This window comes from Opisthocomus hoazin, chromosome 27 (assembly GCF_030867145.1).
Source record: "Opisthocomus hoazin isolate bOpiHoa1 chromosome 27, bOpiHoa1.hap1, whole genome shotgun sequence".
NCBI classification, from domain to species: domain Eukaryota; kingdom Metazoa; phylum Chordata; class Aves; order Opisthocomiformes; family Opisthocomidae; genus Opisthocomus; species Opisthocomus hoazin.
This window is the reverse complement of record NC_134440.1, coordinates 8,994,913-9,007,347: the sequence shown is the minus strand read 5'-3', so window position 1 is coordinate 9,007,347 and position 12,435 is coordinate 8,994,913. Positions and strand designations below refer to the sequence as shown.

The 12,435-nt window shown below is 42.3% G+C and overlaps 1 protein-coding gene across 2 annotated transcripts in view; it reads right to left on the bottom strand.

The window, feature by feature from the left end:
- The window catches only part of SPPL2B (signal peptide peptidase like 2B), a 34,291-nt gene that overhangs the window by 16,782 nt on the left and 5,074 nt on the right, over nucleotides 1–12,435 (bottom strand). For both annotated transcript variants that reach the window (XM_075443964.1, XM_075443965.1), the window contains exons 2-8: nucleotides 7,264–7,383; nucleotides 4,910–5,092; nucleotides 4,108–4,197; nucleotides 3,584–3,723; nucleotides 2,592–2,734; nucleotides 1,639–1,735; nucleotides 1,366–1,482 (exon numbers count right to left, since the gene is read on the bottom strand). In XM_075443964.1, coding sequence (XP_075300079.1) covers nucleotides 1,366–1,482; nucleotides 1,639–1,735; nucleotides 2,592–2,734; nucleotides 3,584–3,723; nucleotides 4,108–4,197; nucleotides 4,910–5,092; nucleotides 7,264–7,383 — 890 coding nt within the window. The remainder of the gene's footprint in view (nucleotides 1–1,365; nucleotides 1,483–1,638; nucleotides 1,736–2,591; nucleotides 2,735–3,583; nucleotides 3,724–4,107; nucleotides 4,198–4,909; nucleotides 5,093–7,263; nucleotides 7,384–12,435) is intronic.

Below are 12,435 nucleotides of genomic sequence, written 5' to 3'. Positions count from 1 at the left end.
TGTGCTTGATCAACCTGATCACCTTCTACAATGAGGTGACTAGTTTGGTGGATGAGGGAAGAGCAGCGGGGATATTATCTACCTAGACTTCAGTAAGGCTTTCCACTGAGAATCTCCGTAAGATCCTCATCGAGAAACTGATGAAGTATAGGCTGGAGGAGCAGACAGCGAGCTGGACTGAAAACTGGCTGAACGAGGTCAGTGGGTACCAAAATAGGAAACGCTCGGGTCCTGTGGCCTGTGTATGCGTGTACACTCTTGCGTGCTGAGGGAAGCCTCCAGTTGGGGCTGTTTCTTGATTGTGTTTTGCAGGTTAGGTATAAAAGTACCAAGGCTCTTTGCTTTACTCTTGATTGCTTGGATGAAAGAGAAGTAGGGTTTGAGATACAAAACACTAAGGTTTCCCTAAAATAGCTAAGGTCTAGATGCAGAGGAGAGATTATGCTGTTGTGATCAATACCCGAGCACCTGCTGAGGGAGCTCTGTGCAGGAGACACCCAGGTCTACTCCAGCTTTGAGGCGGAAAGTGGATTTCCTAGTCCTAAATACCCCAGGGCTGGAATAGCTCTGCAGTACTTCCGTACTCCTCAGTCTGACACTTACTTCTCTAAAAGGTGTTTCAGAGTTGATGCCTCCCGGATTTATGAGTTGTGTCAGTCAACGATCCATAGCCTTAACATAGAAAATGGACCCCACAAAGGCAATAACAGGCATTCAAGGCACAAGCAAGACATCTTTGGTACCATCAGCAGAAATAAAAGCCAGCATTTCAGTTCCCACACAGAATCCCTGACAGAAGGACCAAGAAGATGAACACATCACATATATATGGGAAAACTGGAGCATCTGGGAGTGAGGTAAAGGGTAACAGAAAAAAGAAAAAAAACACAACAGAAAACTCTAACAAAAGTGGTAAGAACATGCTATAATTCAGTACCGCAACAATACTGGACATAGAGAATTATTTGCTCATACCAGACAGTTGAGAGAAACTAAAGATCTGACAGTCTTCATGGCTCTTATTCTCTCTGAGCAAATGCACATGCAGACCATCACCTGAAGAAATAAGTCAGACAACTTGTGTCCAACTTTCCATAGCACTTCTGAAAAGCTGTCTTAAGCCAAAGAGATCAGAATACGGACTGGCACTCAGAGAAATTCAAGCTTAACAAGAGACAGTTTTCTGTGACTTAAACAAGACAAAGATGAAGTACATAAGGAACAACTCAGAATTTCTATCCAAGTCTCTAGTTTCTTTCCTGTCACTCTTAAATTCTGGAGAAGTTTGGGCTTCTACGGATGTTAGTTATTTATACTACACAGCATATTGCAATTTCTAGTACAGAAACAAAAACAGACACTTACTGATCTTCGTTTCTGAAGATTCCCCAGACTACACTGACAGAGACACAAAATACCGCCAACAGCAACATCCGGATCTGTGGACGCTTGTGAAAATAAGGCAAGTTGTTGTCTGGGATTCTGAAAATGAAACACACCAAAGCTACAGTTGTCTGTGTAGTTACCTTCTTCCTTTACAAACATTCTGACATACAAAATCACCTTGTAAATCTCACACCTACTCAGCATTATACAAAGTTAATTTTGCCTATTAAGAATTCAGAAGTTGCTACACACCTACACTTTCCCAAGGGGAATCTTCTCACAAAGGGAGACAGACAACTGTAAAGACCAATCGAGGCAGCCAGGCAGAATATTCCTATGATAACAGAGACTGAGAAAGGAAAAGTGGTTAGTCCAAGCAGGATAAGGTAAGAGATGCTGTTTTTCACACCCCGGCTGAATAAAGAACAGACAATCAAAAAGCCTGAATGATATCTAAGGCTTACATTTCACCACTGAAAGGGAAATTCACAGACTTCAAATGATTATTGATTAGATTTATGCTTTTTAAGTATCGAATTCTAGCTCATTTTACTCAGGTTGACTTTACACAATAGCTACTTCAACAAACCAAAACCTCTGTGCTAATATTCTTAAAGTGAGTCATTAAATCATAAGCCTAAAAGGCAATTTATGGTGAAGTGTTTATCTTATTATGAGTCTAAGTGAGCATTATAAGGGAATTCTTAAAATCACTCAGTAGCAAAATAAATTAATACAGATGGGATGCATCTTTCCTCAGAAATATGAGGATGGCAGTTTCAGTGCGCTCGGCTCTCATGTTCTTTTGTCAGTCAGTTTCATGAGTGATCAGTAGAAACTTACCATCTTTATAAAAAAAATTGATCCTGGATCCCATAACTTCAAACTGAACAACAATAGAAAGACAAGTATTGGTTGAGAACACCTTTGATAAAAATAAAAGGTGGAAGACATTAAGTCTGTATCTACTTAATAGGCTTTAATGTTTGAAAGAAGCTCTATGATCACCTAATCCAGCCTCACTAAAAGTAGATATAGAAATCTACTCAGTGGGGTTTTTTACAGGGTTTTAAGTCATATTGGGATGCAGAAACATGTCAGAAGACAGCCGTTTCATAATTCCTTTCACAATAAACATGTTCTTTAAATGATGGCAGTCTTGTGATATCCAAGATGTATCAATAAAAATACAACTTAAAGAGTACCTAAGTGGTCATAGAAGAAATAAAGGAGGACCAGCATTGAGCAGCACATCACTACAAACACACAGATCATTATGGGAGTCACATCAACTGTTTCATCATCGTGTTTCTCTGCCCCATCATCACGCTTGTGCTTCATGTACCGCCTGAAAGAGTAACATGGCTGCAATCAGTCCATTCCTTCTGCAACAAAACTTAAGAGTACTGAATCTTCAGCGAGAACTAATGGGGTTGGAAAACATGACACGATGCCAACGCTTGCATTGATTTTCACTCAGGCCAGCAGAAATCCACATTTTACATGGATATATGAACATCAGATATAACACAATGCATAAAATAGTAATCGCTGCATTAGTTTATCACGGGTACTATTTTTTCATTCCCTAAGAACTCAATACAACCCTCAAAATTACTGCAGAATAATTTACTAACTTCAGAAGAAATTCTAAAAATCAGGTTGTGCATATAAAAAAAAAAAATGTTAGAAATGAGTGTGGCATAGACGACCTCCCCCCCCCAACTCCACTTACTGGTAAAAAGTAGCCATAAAATTTCAGTAAATGATTCATAATAAACATAGTATATGTTAGCCATCTAACCAGTTGGGTTTGCACTATACTAGTAAAAACGATTTTTACTTTTTTTTTTTTTCACAAAAGATTTTTATGGTGAATTTTTGCAAAAGCCCAAATAGGAAGCCTAGTACTATCCAGTTTTCCTTCTGAGCTGTTCAAATGTTTGGCTTTTTGACCAGGCAAAATACTAAAACACTCTACATGCAAATTATACTCTAATAATTTCATACAGTGACAAAGGCAATATAAGGCTCAGGGTCTTTCAAATGTCACGCCAGCATTTTCCCATTCTGGTTATGCAGACAGTCTCCAAACCTCATTAGCAGAGCTAGCAGGTGATCTTTAGATAAACACCATGTATTGTTTTTTTCTGTGGAAAACACAAGAAAACTGACATAGTACATTCCAGTTACTCACTTTTTCACATCTCTGCTTCCTGCCCAGTAGCCTCCAATCGCAACGGTCCCCACAGCCATGACGAATATAATCACCATGTTATAGTCCAGCACAGGCTCATTCGGTGCATACATCGCCCCTTTCACTGCGCTGCCAAAACTCTGTGGAGGAAGTACAGGTGATGAAGAACTTCCTAAAAGCTACTTTAGCAAAAGTTCAGTTATTTAGCTTCCACTAAGCAGCCTCAGAATCAAGCTTTATTATAATACTTAAGAGCAATCTACTGGCTCTACTATTAGTGATATTTATTTCCAGCACCAGGCTACATTTTGATTTTATGATTTGATTTTGATTATGATTTTTTAAAATGAGAAATAACCTCCCAAGAGATTCGTGTGGGTTTTTTTTCCAAAACATAATAATGCAATCTTCATGACTACAACTCTCCACATATTCAAAGCTCCTAAGACAGACTTCAAATACTGTTAAGCAGCGCCTCATTTAAATGAGATAATATAAATCAGAGCATTTAGTATCAAGTTTACCTTGCCAATATCTAACATATCGGTATAGCTGAGCAGAGCCACAGGAATATCAATCTCTTCATATTGACTCCTGTTACCCCCAGGAGGAACCTGAAAGACAGTTCAGACCAGGTCAGAATATATTCATTTCTGCAAATACTTCTACTACTTGAAAAGAGTTAAAGTTGCAAGTTCTGTTTCTGCTACTTTAGAAAATATTCTGGAAAGGAATGTAATGACAGCAAAAACTGAAAGTCAAAATATATGCCTGTTTCCAGTAAAACATAAATCATGAAAAGACTAACAGCAAAACGCAGCAACCAAAGTTCAAGCAGTATCTTTTCCACATCAGGGTCATGGTTTTACGACTGATATGTGCCTCTAGTACTGACTAGAGTAGTCAGAACTACTAATTTCACAAAACATGCACTGGTGAGGCTCCAGCTGAATCTAAATCACCCGATTCGCTGTGCTCTAGATCTCACTGCAGGCAGCAGTATGAGTCAAGAAACCAACTCCCTTCTTTGATTCCAGTATTTCACATGACATGAGGATAATTCTGAGCCCCTGACTTGCATGGTACATGGGCTCTACGCAGGACTCTTCCTATTTAAGTGAGTACCTCCTCTGGCTTCATTAATCCTTCCTTCAGATGTATTATTTCCACACAGAGCTATGCGATGTACAAACATGCATAAACACACACACATATATATATATATTTTCAAGAGGAGCATCAAATACCAGCAATGAGCACCAAAGACAAGACAATACCTAACATCAGAGGAATATCAGCAATATAGAAAGACAGAAAGAGACTTACCAGCCTCTCCCTACTAACAATCAGCAGTCCCCGAGCTCCATTTATCTGAGCAAGCCTCACTTTCTCATAGAAGGTGCAATTCCCCCGCATCACCATGGGGATTTGATTATTAAATCCCCCATCAGGTACATCAGCAGGAGAACACAACACAGATGCTGTCTGATCCTGCAGTTGCAAGAGTGACTGAAAAGAAAGAAATTAGTTAAATCTATATATGTAAAATAAAACTTGCAAAGAAGTCAAGAGCAGAAACCACAGAGTTTCTAAAGGGTAATTCAGAACTTTCAAGTAAGGGAGTGATAGAGTACTCTCAGCGAAACGTGAAAGCTGAAACATCGCTGCCCTCTGTTACGCAGGGTCCTGCCTTGCTTCACCTTATTCTACAGAATTCTGCTGGTAATAAAATCTGGATTATGATCTGCACTTGCATTTGTGTTCTTCGGCAGTGTTGCTGTTCTGATGCACGCATCCAGGACGCCGGAGGAGTACAGCAAAGTGCTGTAATTGCTAGGGTGGCAGAGTGGCAGCCTGAGATGATGTAGGGTATGAACAGCTAGAACACAAACACAGCCTGGGGTAAAGTACAAAAGCACAGGCAACAAAAATAAACTTCAATTTTGAAACCAACCATACCCTGTTAGCTGAGATTTTGGATCCTAAGCACCTGGATGCTGGATTCTAAGGTGCTTCTCTCACTGCTTGTGATTCAGAGACGTTGCAGGCCTGCCCAAATTCCTTCGTTTTGGTCCTCCTCAGGCCCAACGAGATCTACTCTGGTATGTTTACACACGAACAGCCCAAAGACACTTTAGAAATAACACCAGCACAAACTGCTCCTTGCAAAACCTAAACAACAATGAGCATCTTTGCCTAGCTCTATTTGAAAGTCACCTGAAAAAAGCAATTACCTACCAAATAACCGACTCTTGGTGTGAGCTGTGCTAACAGCAGCACGTCACAGCCCCACTCTTGCTAGGAGTTGAGCTGTTAAGTTTGAGCAGTGTCAGGGTAAAGTTTTTAACCTGAAAAGCAGACACACGTTACACTTTGTATTGGAAATCCACAGGTACATGATACAACACCAAATACCTGCATAACGGACTCTACTGTTCTAGGAGGGAAAGACAAAGGTCAAGCTGTCAGCGCCTCCAAGCTTTTTCAGAAAACTGCTGTCTCCGACCTGGCTCCTACTTTAGAGACAGTAAAATGTCTCTATGCACACTTCCTGGGTGTCCAGGTTTCAGGAAAGCTTAGCAGCTCTATCAGAGCCCAACACAAATGCAGGGTGAGCTCAGGCTGGTGCACCGCATCGCCTCAGTTAATAAATGGTACTGCTGAAGTACTGGAGGGAAGGAGCAGGAGGGAGAATGTGAAAGAAAGGAAAAGCAGAGGGAGAGCTAGACTCTGGTCTAGTCTAGAATGCTAGAGATGCCGTGGGAAGCCTGCCTGGATCCAGCCGAACGAGACCCTCAGCCTCTCAAACCAGCTTCGTGCACTTCCATGCTCCCAATTCTGCTGCTGCAGCTAAGGGACAGAGTGCGTACGTAGCAGACACAGAGTCAGGTCAAACGCAAGAGTTTATTAGCTGGGTCTACACAAGGCAAAGGCAGCCAAAGCATCTGAGCTATCTATGTGTCTAGGGAAGAATCTGCAGTCAGGATAAACCCAGCACGGGTAATTAAGACTTGATTATACATTGATAAGGCACATTAATAATACTGTGTTGCACTGAACTGGTAGATTAAGGAATACAATGAATAAAATGACCAGAGTATCAGTCAATTGCTCTACATCTTCCCCAATTAGTAGCTCATTCAAAGTGTATTGCTGATTTCATCATTCAGTGACAGTAACCTTTTCTCATGGAACAGAGTGAAGAATTCACTCGACTGTCAGCTCATACGGCTTTGGATAACGCAGCAAAAGCTTGACAGAGTTTCTGACTACTTACTCTTATACTTGACACAACTATGAGCCACTGAGAAAGCATTAAAGCTCATAGTTCAGTGTATTAGCAAGGCCATGTGGTATCTTTTTGTATCATACGGACATACGAAAGCCCCTTTCCAACCACAGGTAAGTGCCATTTTCATTTAACTGATCACGTTGTTCAAAACAAAGATTTTTGTTTTGAACCAGAAATAGTCATTACTTCTGCATGCTGCTTCGAAAAGAATTTTGCCATCACAGAACTGGCTAGGGTGATCTTAATAGATAAAAGTATTTTCCAAGTAAAGCAAACAACGTACTTGCTTCAAATTCTGCTAATCCAAGTTAGAAATTAGAAGTTTCCTTCCCTGTAACAAAGGCATTTTTGAATACATTATTCTGTCACTGCTTGGCTAGGTACTTACAGCTTTACCCAGATCATGCGGCAGATGGGCCCACTGAGAGTTGAAGAGGATACAGTAGTCTTTTCCTTTGCTGCTCCCCTTCTCTGAAAGGACATGTACCATCCCATACTCACAGTACACCTGGAAATGTAACAAAAATTTCACTACAAGAATTTTAGCTCACATGAAACAGCAGAAGCGATAGGCATAACTTGCTGTTGATTAGCCTACTTTGAATTTTAAAGAAAAACAAGAGATTCAGTCTCTGTGCAGGGAACAGAGTGGAATTTGTTAGTATTCCCACCGTATTTCAAACAAAGACTTCAGATACATTAGACAGATTCCCTCTTACACAGCCACTGGTCAAAGAATCAGCTGAAACCTCACTGAATGTTGCTGGATGTGTTTAAAAAAAACCACCCAAACAAACAAAAAACCCAAACTACAGAAACAACCCCAAACACCACAGCTAGAATGGTGCATATACACATATAACCAGAGCAACAGAAAGAAGCTGGACTACTGCAGAACCGATAAGGGAATCAGAATAAACACCCTGGCCCCCACCAGCTCCTGACAGGACAGCCTGAGGTAGTGATCAGCTCCAGATTCACATCCCTTGGACACCTTTGCTGCAGGTCTGGCAAGACCCCACAGCATCGCTGGCTCTCTTTTTATCTCCCAGGTAGTGTAACCAGGGTGATAAAATCAGTTGACCATAAACATGAACAGTGCTGCTATGCTCCTGGTACAGCCTGACCCACCTGGGCATTAGGTCTGGGAACAGAGGGTCTCGTCTCTAGGTAACCATTAATGTTAAACAATAGTGGTGAAGGGGATTTTTAATAGAAATAGCATTATAGTACCCATCTATTGTGTAAACTAACTGAAGCAGAGAGTCTTGCATCTCCATACAAAGGGGTTAGTTTTTGATAGAGGCTAGAAGTCGCCTAGAACCGGTCAAGACAACCCTACTGTGTGGATGGGAGCCAGAAGAGAACTGAGTTTGTGCAGAAACTGTGATGAAGAGGATGAGCCTTCATCTTGGACCCCCGACGACCACCACTAGGAGGCACTGCGCAAGCGCAGCTGGGAGGAGTATATGGAAATGACTTCTTGGAACTGATTTTAATATGAAAGGGATAAGTTATGTAACCTAATGAATACGTATATTTTTGATCTATACAAACTGTAAGGAAACGGTATGAGGGATGCACGTTCGGTGGAATTATCCCCCGTGCATCCGGCGCTGCAATAAAGAATGCAATGCCTTTTAACACTACATTGGTGTTACGAGGTTTTATTCCCGGATTTTCGGTGGCAGTAGCACACGTAGATTCTCAAGACGACATACTGCACACTCCACTTCTCACTGCTTCAGTGCCCAGCAGTCACTGCTGCCAAAACTCCAACCAGATTTGCTACACGTAGTGAAGATGACATATCTAAGTGCTGTAGTTACAGCCTGTACTGGGTTTGGCTGGGATGGAGTTAGTTTGCTTCAGAGCAGCTGGTATGGTGCTGTGTTTTAGATTTGTGACCAAACCAACGCTGATAAAATACTGTTACAGCTATTGCTGAACAGTGTCTGCACAGTGTCAAGACCTTCTCTGCTCCTCACTCTGTCCCCGCAGTGAACAGATCGGGAGTGCACAAGAGGTTAGGAAGGGACACAACCAGGCAGATGCCTCAATAAAGAGATATTCCATGCCATACGTCACGCTCAGCAAGGAAAAGTGCCAAGAGGGGTTTCTGAAGGAGCCATCTTTGGCTCAGGAACTGGCTGCGCCTCGGTCTGCCTGTTGGAGGTGGCGAGTGATTGCCCTTGCATCACTTGTTTTGTTTTCTTTCTTTCTTGCTTTCTTCATCTACTTCTCCTTTGCTTATTAAACAATTTTTATCCCAACCCAATACTCCACATCGGCTCCTTGGTACCCAGCCTGCTCACATGCATTCTGTGACCCATCTGGTCAGGTTTGAACACCACCACATCAAGAATTCAATTTAAGATTAAGATCAAAATGTTCAGATACAAAAGAAACGCTCAGAAAGCAGGACAAAAACTAGCTTTAGAGGTTTTTTCTTTTCTTTTTAAATTAAAAAATACAAATCCAGATTAATGTTTCTTTTTGAAGAAGGAGAGTCTTGCTGATCTTTAATTCCTGCTCCAGTGCCTCACAGTCCTCTTATGGAGCAACTTCAATGTTTTAAGTAGTGCTGTCTGGTCATAAGACTATAAAAAGATGATGCTGAGAGCAAATGCAAATTATATCTGTACTTTAGGTTTGTATGAGCTATTAGTCAGGAAAACATTGACCACATATTAAATACAGTGTTCTCAAAATACTATTTTAGCCCAGCGATTGGGGAATCCAGTGCTTATGGAATACCAAATACTGTTAATGTAACTGGATTCTTTCTATTATCATTTCTGTGTTCCAAGACCATCCGATTCCTACTGCAAGGAGAAGTTTCTCCATTTTATTGGCATTTTAATTGAGAACTTTCAATAATCCTTACTAGCACTTAGCACTTTGAAATTGTTTTTTTAAAAAAAACAATATATATATATGTGTGAAACACATGCAATAACTCACCTGGCCCTTACCTTACCTAGTCACATATTTTGTTTCTGGTGGAACACTGCCCATTCATTAGTGACCCCAGGACACAGGATTAGTGGAGACCATCAGTTCACCACCACCAGCAGGTTCAGAAAAAAAACCCCCACCCACCCCAACAAAAGAAACACACCCTATTTAACTATCTGATCTTTCTGCTAGGTCCCTTCATGTGCTACTGTCCTCTACTCACAGACCCAACTCCTCCATTCCCATTCTTCCTTGCCTTTCTCCAGTCTAGCACTCCTAAACAACCCTGAAGTCATTGCCTGAGGACATGTTTAATTGCTCTGTTGCTCAGATTTAGTTTTCCCCAATCAAACCACTGTGCCTACCAGAACTGATGAAACCTCCTGCTGGAGAGAAACACAACGTAGTATTCCTAACCATCGCTGCTACTGAATTAGACAGAAATTTGTGACAGACTAATCTGTCAACACCTAGTTTAACATTTACAAGCTAAACAGACTAATGATTTGATAATTATAGAGTTCCACTCTTACAAATACATCTCACACATTTGTTTCTCCAGGTAGCAGCTGAGAAACAAGATGCTAAAGATGACGGAGGCAGAAGCAAAGTTGTATCTTATCATGTTTGTTCAAAAATCCATCGCTCTCATTTCTCCCTCTTTATTTCAAACCCCACTACACAGAAGTTACCCTGCCCCCCTAGGAGACACTCAGGGTAAAAACATGCTTTTTGGAACACTTCGAAGAATCATCCTTTAAACATAAATGATCTCCACACTGCCTGGAGGATAAATGATGCCATTCTATTGAAAGATGTCAACAAAGCAGTAAAGAGACATCATCCTAAAAATATACAGGAGGCAGAGACTTTTATAATTAGCTCTTCTGTATAATTGGTCTTTGATAACTTACGAAGCAATGTTTTCCTTTTTTTTTTTTCTTTTTAACATTAGTGTTCATTAAGTGCTCTAAAATTATTAGATTTGTCCTGAGGTGTGCTGGCGTGGCAGGTTACACTGTTTATCTCAGTACAGATGAAAGCCACTTCAGCAAAGTGCAAGTTCACAAAGTACAGCCGTTGGTGGAGCAAGGGAGACACTATTGTGCATATGCAGTGAGGAAAAAATGTGTTTAGCAAAAAACTCCTATTTCACAGAGTCATAGAACGGTTTGGGCTTGGAAGGGACCTTAAAGATCATCCCATTCCAGCCCCCCTGCCATGGGCAGGATCCCCTTCCACCAGCCTAGGGTGCTCCCAGCCCCGTCCAACCTGGCCTTGAGCACTGCCAGGGAGGGGGCAGCCACAGCTCCTCTGGGCAGCCTGGGCCAGGGCCTCACCACCCTCACCGGAAAGAATTCCTTCCTTCCATCTCATCTACATCTCCCCTCTTCCAATCTAAAGCCCTCACCCCTTGTCCTGTCCCCCCAGGCCCTTGCACAAAGCCCCTTTCCAGCTCTCTCGCAGCCCCTCCAGGCCCTGGCAGCTGCTCTAAGCTCTCCCCGCAGCTTTCTCTTCCCCAGGCTGAGCAGCCCCAGCTCCCGGAGCCTTCCATAGAATTACAGAATCATTAAGGTTGGAGAAGTCCTCTAAGATCATTAAGTCCAACCGCCAACCCATCACCACTACGCCTGCTAAACCATGTCCCAAAGTGCCATGTCTACACGTTTTTTTAATATTTCCAGGGATGGGGACTCCACCATTGCCCTAGGCAGCCTGTTCCAATGCTTTAGAACTCTTCCAGTAAAAAATTTCTCAGTAAAAACAATTTTTCTAACATCCAATCTAAACATCCCCTGATGCAACTTGAGGCCATAGGAGGGGGGTTCCAGCCCTCGGATAATTTTTGTGGCCCTCCTCTGGCCCCACTCCAGTTGGACTGGTCCATCCATCAAATCCGTCTCTCTCCAGAGACAAGGCTGTCGCGTGGGACAATGTCAAAGGCTTTGTGCAAGTCCAGGTAGATGACATCAGTTACTCTCCCCTTGTCCACCAACATTGTAACCCCATTGTAGAAGGCCACCAAATTTGTCAGGCACGATTTGCCCTTAGTGAAGCCATGCTGGCTGTCACCAATCACCTCCTCATTTTCCACAGGCCTTAGCATAGTTTCCAGGAGGATCTGCTCCAGGATCTTGCCAGGCACAGAATCATAGAATCATAGAGAGGTGAGACTGGCTGGCCTGTAGCTCCCTGGGTCTTCCTTTTTTCCCTTTTTAAAAACTGAGGTCACATTGCCCCTTTCCCAGTCCATGGGAACTTCACCAGACTGCCACAGCTTCTCCAATAGGATGCACAGTGGCTTGGCAACTTCATCTGCCAGTTCCCTCAGGACCCGTGGATGCACTTCATCAGGTCCCAGGGACTTGGGCACCTTCAGCTTCCTTAGGTGGTCCCAAACCTGATCTTCTCCTGCAGTGGGAGGTTCTTCATTCTCCCAGTCCCTGCCTTTGCCTTCTGCAACTTGCGCGGTGTGGCTGGAGCACTTGCCGCCGAAGATTTAGGCAAAAAAGTCACTGAGTCCAACATTTGCCATGTTGGGACTTTTTAACTCCTATCTCAGCTATCCAACCATAGCGCCCAAAGCCCTTTCAACAAAACA